This window comes from Nannospalax galili, unplaced genomic scaffold (assembly GCF_000622305.1).
Source record: "Nannospalax galili isolate Female #2095 unplaced genomic scaffold, S.galili_v1.0 scaffold149, whole genome shotgun sequence".
Taxonomy (NCBI): Eukaryota; Metazoa; Chordata; class Mammalia; order Rodentia; family Spalacidae; genus Nannospalax; species Nannospalax galili.
Window position 1 is genome coordinate 1,401,825 of NW_008359763.1, and position 13,467 is coordinate 1,415,291.

At 46.3% G+C, this 13,467-nt stretch overlaps 1 protein-coding gene across 1 annotated transcript in view; it reads left to right on the plus strand.

Annotated features, from left to right (window-relative positions):
- Nucleotides 1-13,467, plus strand: part of Iqca1 (IQ motif containing with AAA domain 1) — a 180,864-nt gene that overhangs the window by 40,583 nt on the left and 126,814 nt on the right. Inside the window, exon 6 of the mRNA XM_029558967.1 lies at nucleotides 9,118-9,323. Within this exon, the coding sequence (XP_029414827.1) occupies nucleotides 9,118-9,323 (206 nt within the window). The remainder of the gene's footprint in view (nucleotides 1-9,117; nucleotides 9,324-13,467) is intronic.

Below are 13,467 nucleotides of genomic sequence, written 5' to 3' on the forward strand. Positions count from 1 at the left end.
GAGTGAGGGGTGGATGCAGTGGGAGGAGTGAGGGGTGGATGCAGTGGGGGGAGTGTGTGGTGGCTCGCGTGTCGCCAGGGATGCAAACACATGAGTGTTTGGGGACATTTTACACTGAAGTTATAGCAGGCCTCTACTTCGGTTTCTATCTTAATGAGTCATCAGAAATAGAGTTATATGCATAGAAGCTCCCTATGGTGTTATTTTAATCATGAAAAACTGAAAATAAGTGACCTACTCTTCTAGAATGTCTACATAGTTAAATAAATTATGGTGGAACAATATTGCAGAACACAGTGATGTACCAGCATTTTAAAGTAAGTAATTTTGTTGTCATGAAAACACTTGTGGTGAAAATTCACGATTTAGGACTCCGTCTTTAACTGTCTGACTTTAACTGCCAACTTGACAAAGCCTGGAGTTACCCAAGATGGGAATCTCAGTTGAGACCTGAGGAATTTCCCAGATCAGATTGGTCTGTGGACTTATCTGTTTTGATTGTTAGTTGATGTAGTAAGGCCCACCGTGGGTGACATCATCCCTAGGCAGGTAGTCCTGGGCTAGATAAGAAAGCTAAGCGTGAGCCTGCGAGCGAGCCGGCCTGCCGAGGTCCTCCTCGCGGTTCCCGCCTTCGGGTTCCTGCCTTGAGCTCCTGCCCTGACTTCCCTCAATGGTGGGCTGTGATCCGCAAGCTGAAATAAACCTTTTCTTTCCTTAAGATGCTTTGGACAGAGTGTTTTATCACAGCAACAGAGAAGAAACTCAAAGCCTGCACAAGTCATGTGACTCCAGCTAAGCACACGTACACATCAGTGTGCTCAAAGAGAGATGTCAGCTTTGAGCATGGCTCCTGGGGCTTCGCTTTTGTTTATTTCGTTTTGAAACAGAGTCTCCCTGTAGCCCCTGCTGGCCTGGAACTCACTATGTAGACCAGGCTGGCCTTGAACTTAGAGAGATCCGCCTGCCTCTGCATCCTGAGTGCTGGGATTAAAGGTGTATGCCACCATGCCCTGCCCATGTTTTAATGGATGAACTTTGAAAGGTTCTTTTTGTTGATATTTTTATAATGGTCCAGTGTTACTCTTTTGATAAGAAAAAAACACAAAAATAAAAATAAATGGCAGTTAAATACTACCAGGGATGTCCAGATTGTTTGGGGTCTATAGAAAGGCAGAAAGGCAATTAGATGGTATTGCTTCTCTGCTCAACAGCCTTCAGATAATAGTTGTGATAAAAATTACAGTTATGGGGCTGAGGAGACAGCTCAGTTGGTAAAGCACTTGCCACGCAAGCTTGAGGATCTGAGTTCAGATCCTCAGCACCCATGTAAAAGCCAGGTGGGCACGGCAGCAATCCCAGCATGCAGCAGGCGGCGACAAGGGATCCCTGGACTAAGCTGATTAGCCAGACTGACTAAATCAGTGAGATCTGGGCTCAAGTGAGAGATGCCAGTAAGCAAAGTGGACAGAGATGGAAGAAATTCCCCCAGTGTCAACCTCCAGCCTCCACATGCATGCATAGGTGCACACACAGCCACATGCACAAGTGTGCCCCCACACATGCACATCACGCATACATACACATGTAACAAAGCTACTGTTATGTCCAGTGTTTGAATTTAAAGATTAAATTAGCAATCTAAGATTTTTATCAAAGGTAGTCTAAGCATCATAAAATTTTACGTTAGCCAGTTTTACTCAACAGCTTCTACTTAATATAAATTTCCATTTAATGTAATAGTCTCCATTTACTGACCCTCTACTCGGTACAAAAGTCTGGAAACCCAGGGAACTTCCAGACACCAGTGTGTTCACCCTGCAGTCTTCACAGTCTACCCTGGTGCCATATGAAGATCGAATGGCTTAGGTTTAACTTAAACGTCAGCTTTACTTTGTAATTTGCTTGTGCTGGGCTGAAATGAGAGCTGTAGATAAGACTGTGTCCACGGTGCAGTTTGGGGAAAACACCTCATCTGTTCTGTATTCCGTGCAATTTTCTTCAATATGCTTTTTTACCGAGTATGTCGTCTCTTGGTGTTACATATTCTGTGAAATTTTAACCACTGAGAAATATATGGATTCAATTTTTGAAAGAATGTTATCTGCTGGCTGATGACCATTAGAAAAAATATATATCCACTCCCCCAACCCAGGGCATGTTTTCAATTGAATATATCTTCTACTCGGTCACTGGTGAAGATATTACCTCCAGTTGTTAAATTTCATTTTTTCCATTTACTTATCTCCAGCCATTATGCCAACATAAAGACCAGTGACTTATCCAATCCAACTGCACTGCACTCGGATCTCTGAGAGTCGCCCGCCCACCACAGTTCCCTTACGATAGCCTCGTACAGAGCCCAGGGTTGAGCAAGGGGCCTCACTCTGCCTCCAGCTCCTGGCCAAATGTTTCTCTTACCATTGTCAGAGAAATGATTTTTTCTTTTTTTTTTGGGATATTGACATTTTAAATATTTGTATTCTAAAGTCTACAGAGGAAAATAAATAGCACTCTAAAAATCCACGTGCAGCCACTTTAATTGGCAGAGTCAATGGCGTGGATCAAGTGGAAGGGAACTTAATGAATGCAATCCATTCTGTTCCGTGGGCCTGCGAACCCATCTGTCCCACAGTCGGGCCCTGTGTATTTTATGTTGCCCCCAAGCCATTGCTGTTTGCATGATAATGAGGAACTCTGGGGGACACTCACTAAAGGGACAGGCTGCTTGCATCCTCTGAATTCTGATGCTCACTTGCAGATTCCACCACCAAATGCGCCACATTCTAGATTGCTTTAGGGCCAATAAATTAGAATTCCATTCTTATCAACAAATACCCCAGCACAGGCTGGAGTACAAGAATGAGGCTCATAGCAGCCCTATAGGCAAGCCCTGCTGTGCAGGGCCTGTGCTGCGGCCCTGGGCTCCAGGACCCTCTCTGGTAACCACTGTCAAGGCCAAGTGGGTGAAGGACCCAAGTGTGGCATCCGGCATGGCCGCCCAGCATCCCAGCCTGGCTGTGCATACTGGTCATCATATTTGCCCCAAACGATGCCTGAACTGATTCTCAGAAGACAGATTTGCTAGGCTGGGTTTGATCGAAGCCAGAAAACAAAAGATAAGTTTCCCTTGCATTTGCCCTGCTTTGCCTTTGAACTTCAGAAGAGCTGCCCCACCCACCCCACCCCACCAGCTCCCATCCTCAGCATCCCCAGGGGAGGCAGCACCCAGCCAGGAGCATGTCTCCAGGCACTCTACAATAGCTGCTGTGGGGAAAACAGCCTCTAAGGCCATTGGCTGGGAACATGTGTTTTAGAGTCAGACAGGCTCAAGTTCAAACCTTAGCTCTGCCCCACACCAGAGGTGTAGCCCAAGCCACACACACCTTCAGTTTCCTCTTTGTAAGGACAAGACAGTGCTCCTCCATCACAGGCCAGCAGGAAGGAGCCTCAGTGGAGAGGCCTCACCTGAGCATAGCACAGGACCTACCTACAAGGAATGAGGTCACTGCAGTCTTGGGAAATTAGAACAGGCTGCCATGACAGTTGAACGGTCTGTGCAATAGAATGAATTAAAGAAGTATAGTTCCCCATGTATGAAAACACAAAACCCTTCAGAATAAGCCCTTGCATAAAGCACATGCCAACGATCCTCAAAATACAGAGCATCTTGGTCCTTACTGCCAGGCCCTACTAAATCTTTGAACTGAAAACTAGTCTGTTCAAATCTGATCTGGAAAACCCCATGAGCTGCTCCTGGCCTGATGCTCCTTTGCCAGGTTGCAGGAGGACCTTCAAGAGATGCCTGAGGCGACACGTGGAACTGCACTCAGGGCAGGGAGCAGCCCTTCCCACCCACCACCACGGCCCTGCGAAGCTGTACCTGCCCAGGGGGAAGAAGAGCTCAGTGATATCAAAAACCCACTTCAGCCAGGCATAGTACTCTGTCTGCAGTCCTGGAGACAGAGAAAGGAGGGCCATCAGTTCAGCCTGAGGTACAGAGAAAATTCTCAGCCAGCCTAGGCTACAGTGTAAGACTGTTTCAAAAAGATTTTTGAAAAGGAAAAGTCAACCCTGTTCTGTTAAAAAAAGATTTCACCATCTAGTGCCCCCAAGACACTTTAGTTTGGTTTCAAATCTTCTTCTTATATAATTTCTTCTCATTATTAATATTCTCATTATTATTATTCTGCCCCAGGTTTCCAGGTCATCAGAGACTAAATGACAAGATAATTAATTCTCTTCCTTACCTCCCCTTGTCCTCTGACCCCAGGAGTCCTTCCTCCTCTCCCTTGGACTCCAATCTGCTCTCATTCATCATAAGAAGGCCCTGACAAAGTCCCTCACCACAGCATGGGATGGAGGGCAAGACCAGGGGCTCCCTGTCTGGCACAGGTGTGTTTACAGCTTGTGACAAGGCCTGTTGGTGCTGCTGTGGATGAGGGTTGGCTGATCTGATCTTTCAGATAGTTTCTGATCCTGGGTTTCAACCACAGCCTGCATCTCAGACAAGCTTGGGGGTAGGGGGACCCTGTTTAAAGGTAGAAAAGATCAAAGTTTCTCTCACCATATTGAGTAAGTCCAGGAGCACAGCCCCAGCACACTCAACAGGGAGAATACATTGTGTCAAAGTATCACGGAAGGCAGCTCAGCCGTAGCAGCTATACAAATGTGTAGCAGCCATAAGAAGCCATTTCAGACAAAACGGTCTAAGCCTGGGAATCAGGAAAGAGAAGCAGCAAACACAGAACAGGCACCAGCGTAGATGCCCCAGTCGGCAGCCTCCCGGCTGTGGCCCTGGACAAGTTCCTTGATCTGTCTGTGCCTCCATTTCCTCATATGCAAGATGAAGGCAAGAGCCCTCCCCATGCAGAAGGCACACTGAACGCCTTTGAACCAGAAGACAAAAGAAAGTGCCCGGCCCTGCAGCCTAAGTCTTCCACTTCCTGGCTGGTCCTTGGACAAAGCAGGAGCGTTTGCCTGACCACAGATGCCTCACTCCAAAATGATGGGACGTGTGACTGATGATCGCCAAGCAAGGACACGTATCCCTTGATATCATCTAAACGGGACCCACAGAAGAGCAGGATCCTCCGCAGCCTGAGGTCTTCCACGAGCAAAATCAGAGCCCAGGATGCCAAGGCAGCTCTTCCAAGCACACACACCCCCTCCTGCGCTAGTGCGCATGTGCAGGCTCTGGGCAAGCCGATGGAACATGACCGATGCCTGAGATCTGTCCCTCCCTCTTGTCTGTCAGGCAACCGCCCCAGCACCCACCCCCAGACGGAAGCCAGCGCCAAACCACTTATTTGCAATTGTATTTGGGGCTGATGCATTGAGCGAATTTTCATTTGGATAAATGTCCATTTTCTCTTGCTAATTTCAACAAGGATTTTTAAAGAAAAAGTCCCTGGAACATTAAGCACTTGAAGTTAACCGAGTGTGGAGTCTCGTTTCCCACAAACTCGAGAAGCGCGACCTCACTTCCCACTTCTACAGCAGCATCAGTTATTAATGTGTATATTTTTGCTGACGAGGGCCTTGCTAGAAATGTTGGTTTTCTTATCCTGTTCTGGGTCATTAACTGTGGAAAGCTGGTAAATGTAATGGTTCATTCACATGCGAAGCCTTCATTAAGATGCATTATTCTACAGCTGATGCATTTCAATATATAGTATATCATTGTGTTCTTCCGAGCCGTTTAATATTCCTAATTTACTTTTAAATGAGTTGCTGTTTATGTGGCCAGTTATCAAATCTGAATTCCGTCTGACCAAAGTTGCTAAAGAGGAAAAGATATTTTAGCCCAAAGGATACGCTGCTCATTAGCATCGAAAATATATTTGACTCTTTAAATTCAGAAACACTTAGAGGAGGGGGTTACAAACGACACAAATATATTTTTGGCAGAGAAAATCTACATCAAGGAACAACTTCTGAACCGAGATTCCCAAAGGAACAGCCCAGCAGGGAGCTTGCTGCTGCCTTCTTCCGTGGCATGAGTGATTTTCAAAAGGCATTGGACCTCTACTTTCACATCTGTCCAATGGGCTCCCCACACCCTCATTTCCACCTCCCAGCATGAATGTGAACATCACTGAGGAGACAAGGTGCAAGAGCGTATAGGACAGCTCACCACCATGGGTACCAGTGGTTGATGGGAGGCTCTGAGGAGCCCTGAGCATTCTGTCTCCCTCATAGACATGGCGTCCTTGAGAAACTGCCAAATATTTAAATGAAACTATTGACTAGACACAAACCAGAGGCTCCTACTGTATAACCTATGGGGCTGTTGACTAGACACAAACCAGATTTGTTTCTTTTTTTAATACTTTATTTTTAAGTGTATGAGTATATTGCCTACATGTGTGTTAGTGCACCTGTGTCATGCAGTGCCTGTCAGTGCCTGTGGAGGTCAGAAGAGGGAGTCAGATCCCCTGGAACTGGAGTTACAAACGGTTGCTAGCTGCCATGTGGGTGTTGGGAATTGAACCCAGGTCCTCTGCAAGTACAGCTGGTGCTCTTAACCATCTCTTTTTCCCCAGATTTGTTTCTTGGATCAAATAGCCTGACAAGCAAGTTAAGGGAGGCAGGGTTAATTTCAGCAGGGATGCAGTCCATCCCAGAGACGCGGCAGCAGGTGGCTCTGTGCTGGAAAGGGCCACACCTTACCTGGTCACACCTGGAAGGATCAGGACAAGAAGTGGGTTTGGGCTAGAAAACCTCTTCCAGTGACCTACTTCCTCCGGCAGGTTCCGCCTCCTAAAGGCTCTGTGACCTTCCAGAACATCACCAGCAGCTGGAGACCAAGTGTTCACACAGATGAGCCTGTGGAGAGCTTTTCTCAGTCAGACCTCAATACTACTCAGTAAGGATGAAGGCGAAAAGGCCCAGCTCTCCAGTAGCTTGTTTACATCCCTGAAGGACGTCTACAGGTGTCATTTGGAGTAACTCCCAGGAGCAGCACTGTGGGAGTCATCAACCCAGCCGAGGACCAGAGAACCACAGCATTGAGGCAAAATTTCACATGTTTGGCAGAGGCAAAGAAATCCAAGTAGCTTGTGACACTGATCTGTTTTAACTTCCTGAACAACTGTTATGAGGTGATTCACCAGAGAAGACTACTCAGGCAGTTTTGCCAAATGAAAGTCTTGCTGACCAGAGCCACACAAGGGTGTAGGAACCCCAGTGTGTAGCCCCAAGCCGTTTTTAGGGTTAGCTTTTATATAGAGAAAGCATAACCAGAGGTGAAAAGTTTAAGTTCCCAAGCATACAGGTGGAGAGCCCCCTTAACAATTTCTATTCTATTAAGCAACAATTACTATTTTGCAGAAGCAAGCCAAGCATAACCTACTTAAGCCATAAATCTGCAGTTAGCAGGTGCACTCTGGGACTATCTGACCTGTTCACAAGATAACTGGGTCCTGCCGACGTGTGTTCCCACACCCTGGGGCCAACTGCCTGACAATTTCATACACTAGAGTCAGCCTAAACTTTAACATGGCGTAGCTATGGTCAGAAGGTGTCCTATCACACAACCTTAGAGAAGCCGTGGGACAGAAAGGAGAACATCACAATACAGGAAGACAGTGCAGCAATGTCTCTAAACAAAACTCGGAGCAAAAATGATTATTAACCTAGAATTCTGTAACAAGCCCAACTATTAATAAAAGTGAGGGAAAATTGAAGAAGAAAAAAAAAACAAACTGTGTTTAACAACCAACATGCAAAATTCCAGGAACAGACACTGGTTCTCAGGATCCTTGAAAGGCAGGCTCCAGTCCCCAGCCAGTCTGCTTTTGACTGGAGTGACTCTGGACTCCCTAGAACTTGGGATCTTCCTTTGTAAGAGAGAACTCCCGCTTCAGCTCTCACAGCTGTGATCCCTGGAGCCCAGGCTTGTCCTCCTTCCTTCCTTCTACCTCATTACCATGACCCTTGGATAGACTGCTGGACACAGGGAAGGCCTATCTCGTCTGATCTGACCTCCCTGGGGATTCAGAAGATGAGAGCTTCATCTTCACACCAGGCATGGTCCGTCTCTCCACAGCCCGGTACAGACTCTGTGTGCTGCTCAGGGTTGGCGGCTGCCCCACACCAACCACTTACTGACTTGCCGATGGGCAGATCTGGAGGAGGAACATTCTGCATCTGACTCACTGTTGGAATGCTTGTGTAATTTAGCTGTACCCGTTACTTCTTGGAGAGTTTGAGGCTGACTTTTAGAGTTGATTTTGATGTTGTTGACAACAATGAGTACAACTCCCACGGGTTCTTGTTTCAAACGCTGCCTTCCTTCTGTTCTCTGACCTCCCACTGAGCAGAAAGACTGGGAAAACCTTGGCCTCTGGGGAATGAGGGCTCTTTTAGGCTTATTTAATATACTAGTTTTCTGTCACTGTAACAAAATACCAGAGAAGATAAACTTTAAATTTTTCTTTTGCTTAACTGTTTTAGAATTCCTGTTGATGATCAATCACTGCTTTTAGCCTGAGGGGAACAGCATGGTGGGAACACGTGGTGGGGGTAAAATCACCTACCACAGGGCCAGGAAGTCAAGAGAGAGGAAGAGGAAGGGGTGGGGGTCGCCCTTCACTTGTGCACCCCCAATTACCTAAAGACTTCCGCTGGTTCCCACTCCCCAGCAACATCTTTCTGGGCACCAAGCCTTTACCACAAAGGTCTTTGGGAGACATTTAAGACCCACAAGGTAACAAGGAGCGTACATTCATTTTCTTTTTCATGGCAGGTCTCACTATGTAGCCCTGGCTGGGCTGGAACTTGCTATGTAGACCAGGCTGGCCTTGATCTCACAGAGCTCCGCCTGCCTCTGCCTCCCTGAATACTGGTATCAAAGGTCTGCACCACCACATCCAACATTAAATACGCATTTCCAAGCTACTGCCCCTTCTCTCTGGGCAGTGCTGCGGAATGCACTAAGTCGTCCGTCCCCTAGTGGTGAGTGAGTCCTTGAGGCCCTCCCGCCAGCTCTGATCTGGTTCTCCAGACGTGCTCTGTGTTGGGACACCTGCAAAGACATCTACACTTGATTCATGTCTAGTATTTTTCTCCAGCTCTGGCTTTCAAGATCTCAGTGTTTTGGGGGGCTTGTACTTTCAGAAGCCACCCCCTTTCTTCAATGAAGTCAGCACTGCAATCATCCAGGCCGAGCACGTGACACGCCTGCGGCATGCGGTACAACTGAAACATGAACAGAGCTACAAGGAGGCCTTGCTGAGCGTGAAGGAGCACCTGAGGGCACTGGAAGGCCCAGACATCAAAGAGCGCCTTCAAGACCAGATCCGGCGCTGGTTCATCGAGTGCAGGTGACCAGCCTCCTTTCTGGCGGCTGAATGAATGCATTGTCGTTTGTGTGTTTCCTTGTGTAGACACGGTCTCACTGTGCAGTCTAGGCCAGTCTTGAACCTGCAGCAAACTTCTTGCTTCAGTTCTGGAGTGCTGGGTGTACAGGCGCGGACCGCCACACCTGGCTCAGTGTGTTCCTGAATACAGGGGCATGCCAGTATGGGGGCATGAGAGTTCCTGACTTCATTTTAGGAAAGAGAAGCAGCAATGCTAAGAATTGAGAACTATTTTAATGATATTGCTTCTTGTCTTGATATGGAAATATGGTTCACGTGGTGCTCTGTAACTACATGAAATAGAATGTGATGGGTGAGACAGACAGCCCTTCATGGGAGGATTTCACAGCCATGTGTATACCAGAGCCCAGGGAACCAGAAAGGGCCAGGCCTCACTCCTTTCCCTTCCCACTGCTTAAGAGAGGCTCCAGGCTCAGCCCTCTGTCAGTCTGAGAGGCAAATGCTCCTTCCAGGACTTGACACCTGGCCCCAGGACTCCCTAAAATGATGGGTCCCTAGGAGTCCTGGAGACAGGGCCTCGGGCCCATTCATCTTCTTGTTGCTCTTAAATGAAACGGTACATGGCTCAAGGCTTGTTTGCCCAGCTCTTTGTGTTTCCATGACGTAGAACGAGCTTGTGTGGGCAACGGATTCGGAGTTGTCTTAGAGTCTGTTTTATTTCACAAGGGAAGGCACAGGGCCCACTGTTACAATCAGCCCTAGGTGCTGAGGAAGGAAACTCGGCAGCTCTATTCTTGCGTGGACTTTGTGTCATGTCACATCGGGTCCCGAGACACTCAGACATCAATGTCGGCTAGCTCACGGGGACCAAAGAATAGAATTTTTTGGAAGCAGAAAAAGCGAGCTAAGTCCTCCTGGAAAATTATTATGTATTGTGTGGCAGCAGGCTATGCCCTGACCGCCAGGGTTCCTTCCCCTCAAGGGTCTGCACCTGGTCCCTCACCTAAAAGAATCCAGCAGAAGTGATGGCCCCTCCCCTCCTCTGGCTCCTCCCCTACTCTGGCTCCTCCCCTCCTCTGGCTCCTTCTTGGTCCTTGTTCCTCCCCTGGCATGGGGATGTCAGCCGCCACAAGTCATCGTGAGGAGAGGTCCATGAGGCAAAGGATAAAGGGAGGCTCCCAGCTAACAACCAGCGGGAGGTTGGGGCCTCATTCCAAGATCTGGACAACCAGATCCTGCCCACAGCCCCGTGAGTGAACTTGGAAGGGAGAAAACCCAACCACTCTAAAACGTCTGTGTGTGAACCTTACTGGGAGTTCAGTACTCTGTTTCCTCAAAGTTTATTGCAGTTTCATTGTGGATGTTTGGCATGACAATTACATGTGTTTGGAGAGGGAGCTCTACTTTTTCTGATAAATGACATTTAGACATACCTGACTATTTTCTCACATTCAGCGTTGATTAAATTTGTGAGCGATCCTCTGCCTAAGAGGGGCATGCTAACTGAGGACATTACGGGAATTCTGCTCTCGTCTTAGGAGACAGGTTGGCTCATCCCGGGGAGGGACAGACAAGCACGCGCCCCCTCTTTCCTTCCTGTCAATCTCCCCTGCCTTCTCCTCCTGGCCATGTTTGCAGGAATGTACACATTTGACAAAACTTAGGAACACACCCTTGAAATATGTGCAGTTTATCACGTATCAATTATACCTCAAGTCAAGCTGTTAGAAATATGTCACAGTGTGGGTACTATACCAGCAAAATGCCAGCATCCTGGTTCTTTAAAAGGCACATATTTTTCTGTTGTTGAGAGCATCAAAACCCAGTGATCCAGGCTTACTCTCAGTCATCCATCAGCTCTCAGCCTAAGGAAAACTTGCAACTGCCAGTTCTGGTTTAAAGCAGTCCCATGTGGGTCAACTGTCTTTTCCGAGCAGATGTGACATCAGGTCGGACGCTTCCCTCTTGAGGATCTCGCACTGTCTTCCATCCTCTCATGGCACCTGTCTGTAGACAGAGACAAGTTGCAGACACTCACCCAGCGTCCATCTGGGTGAAGAGTGAACAGCCTTCAGGCGCAGACTCATGCACAGATAGACACATGTCAATTAACACCTTCATACCCGGACACGTGTTAGACGAATCTGTTGCAGTGTGAACATTGCAGAGCTACTTCACACACATGCCTGGCTGCTGGAGCCTCACACAGGCCTGGGCACCATGGTTTTTAAGATATGTGTGTGTATGTATCTTAAACACAGGTGTGACATAGCATGGTGTGGTATTTTATCGGGCTACTCCAAATGGCACATAGTTTAAAAGGCATGAACTGTTTATTTCTGGAATTTCACACTTAATATTTTCACTTCTCAGTTGACAGCGACTCACTGAAGCCAAAACCACAGAAAGCAAAAGTTCAGATAAGTGGACTTACGTGCTTACCACACACTGACTATCCATAGCACGGGTTTGCACACATGTGGAAAGCTTTTGGGAAGGACCCGTTAGAAATGTGAGTCTGCCCATCTCTAGGCTCCAGAGAGAAGAGTTACTTTGGGTTTATCTTCTGCACCATGAAAATTCCTTTGTTTCAATCAATATTCTTTTTATGATAAAAAGCTGGTTAAAAAATAGATGAGGGGGGAAATAAAGGAAGTCAATCAGCTTGGGTTGGTTTTAAAGCTCTAAGACATTCAGGTTTCAGAGGAGTAGATCAATGTGACACTTTCATCACACACTTGGGCATCGTCCCCAACACGGGTGGGCAGGATGGCAGCCCATGTGAGTTATTTTCCCCACCTGAGGTTCCAGCAGGCCCTGGCTGTCACCCGGGAATGCCCAGCTGTTCCAGCATTATAACTTCCTTTGAAGACACAGCTGGCCGGTCCCCTGAGGACACATCCCCCTGGTGTCTCTGACCCCACCATTCTGAGAGCAGTCAGTGGCGTCCTCATGGGTACACTGGGCAGAATTCACAGAGATATAAAAATTCTTCTTTTTGAAGTAACATAAGGTCGAGGGTAAATTTATTTTCATAACTGGATTACAGTTGTCTGATGGACTTTGATAAAGAAGCTTCTACTTGCTTTTTTAAATCAAAGGCAAACAAAAGCAAATATTGTCTTTTGAAATAGGAAACATGATCAGTTCCCAGGATAAATTCAAAAAAGACATACAAGGCAGCTCAGCACATAATGAGTAATCTTAAGTAATATGTACAGTATTTATTCTAAGCTATCTGGTCATTATATCCAGGCTGAGGATGACCTTGACCTCCCAAGTGCTGGGGTTACAGGTGTGTACTGCCATGCCTGGTGGGTTTTTTTTTTTTAAGTTATCCTAAATGAAGTTTTTTTTCATTCTCTGACAATTTCGTACATGCATATAGTGGTTTTTACTTGATTTCACCCTCCCCATTCCTCTGTCTCATTCATTCCCTCTCCACGGAAAACCTTTATCATTTAAAGTAACTCATTTAAGGAAACTTTCTAGGTAGAGTTTAAAAAAGAAAATTTAAATTATTTATAGTTTCAACATATAGCATAGAGTTACTACAAACTTTTCTGCAAAGTTTCTTCCTGTCTCTTTTCTCCTAAATGTATTTTTATTTAGTATTATTTATTATTGTTTTCTCTAATGCTTAAAATTTTAACATTGAACTTTCCCACAACCCTATAACATTTTCCAAAAGATATTTTTTTAATGACTGCTTTGTGTTCAATTGCATGGGTTTGCTAGTTAATAAACTGATTGTGATCTTTATAATGCTTTGCAAAGTTGATTAAAAAGCTGCTATCTAGTAATCTCAGAATTTAGATTAGTTTAATTATTTGGAGGTTGGGAACTAAATTGTTTTTGATGCAAGGTCTAACTATGTCGTTCATGCTGTTCTTGAACTCAAAGTCCTCCTGCCTTCGCCTCCCAAGTGCTGGGATTACAAGTGTGCACCACCTCGATTGACTGAGAATTACAAAGTGTGTACCACCTCAAAGTTATATATAAATGTTACAGATCCTAAAGATTTGGAATATTACTGAATTATGACTTTCTGGGTTTTCTTTTTTTTTTTTTTTTTTTTTTTTTTACCTCACCCCCCAGGAAAGGGGAAAAAGAGAAAAAGGGGAGAAAAACAGCATAGTTCCCCAGG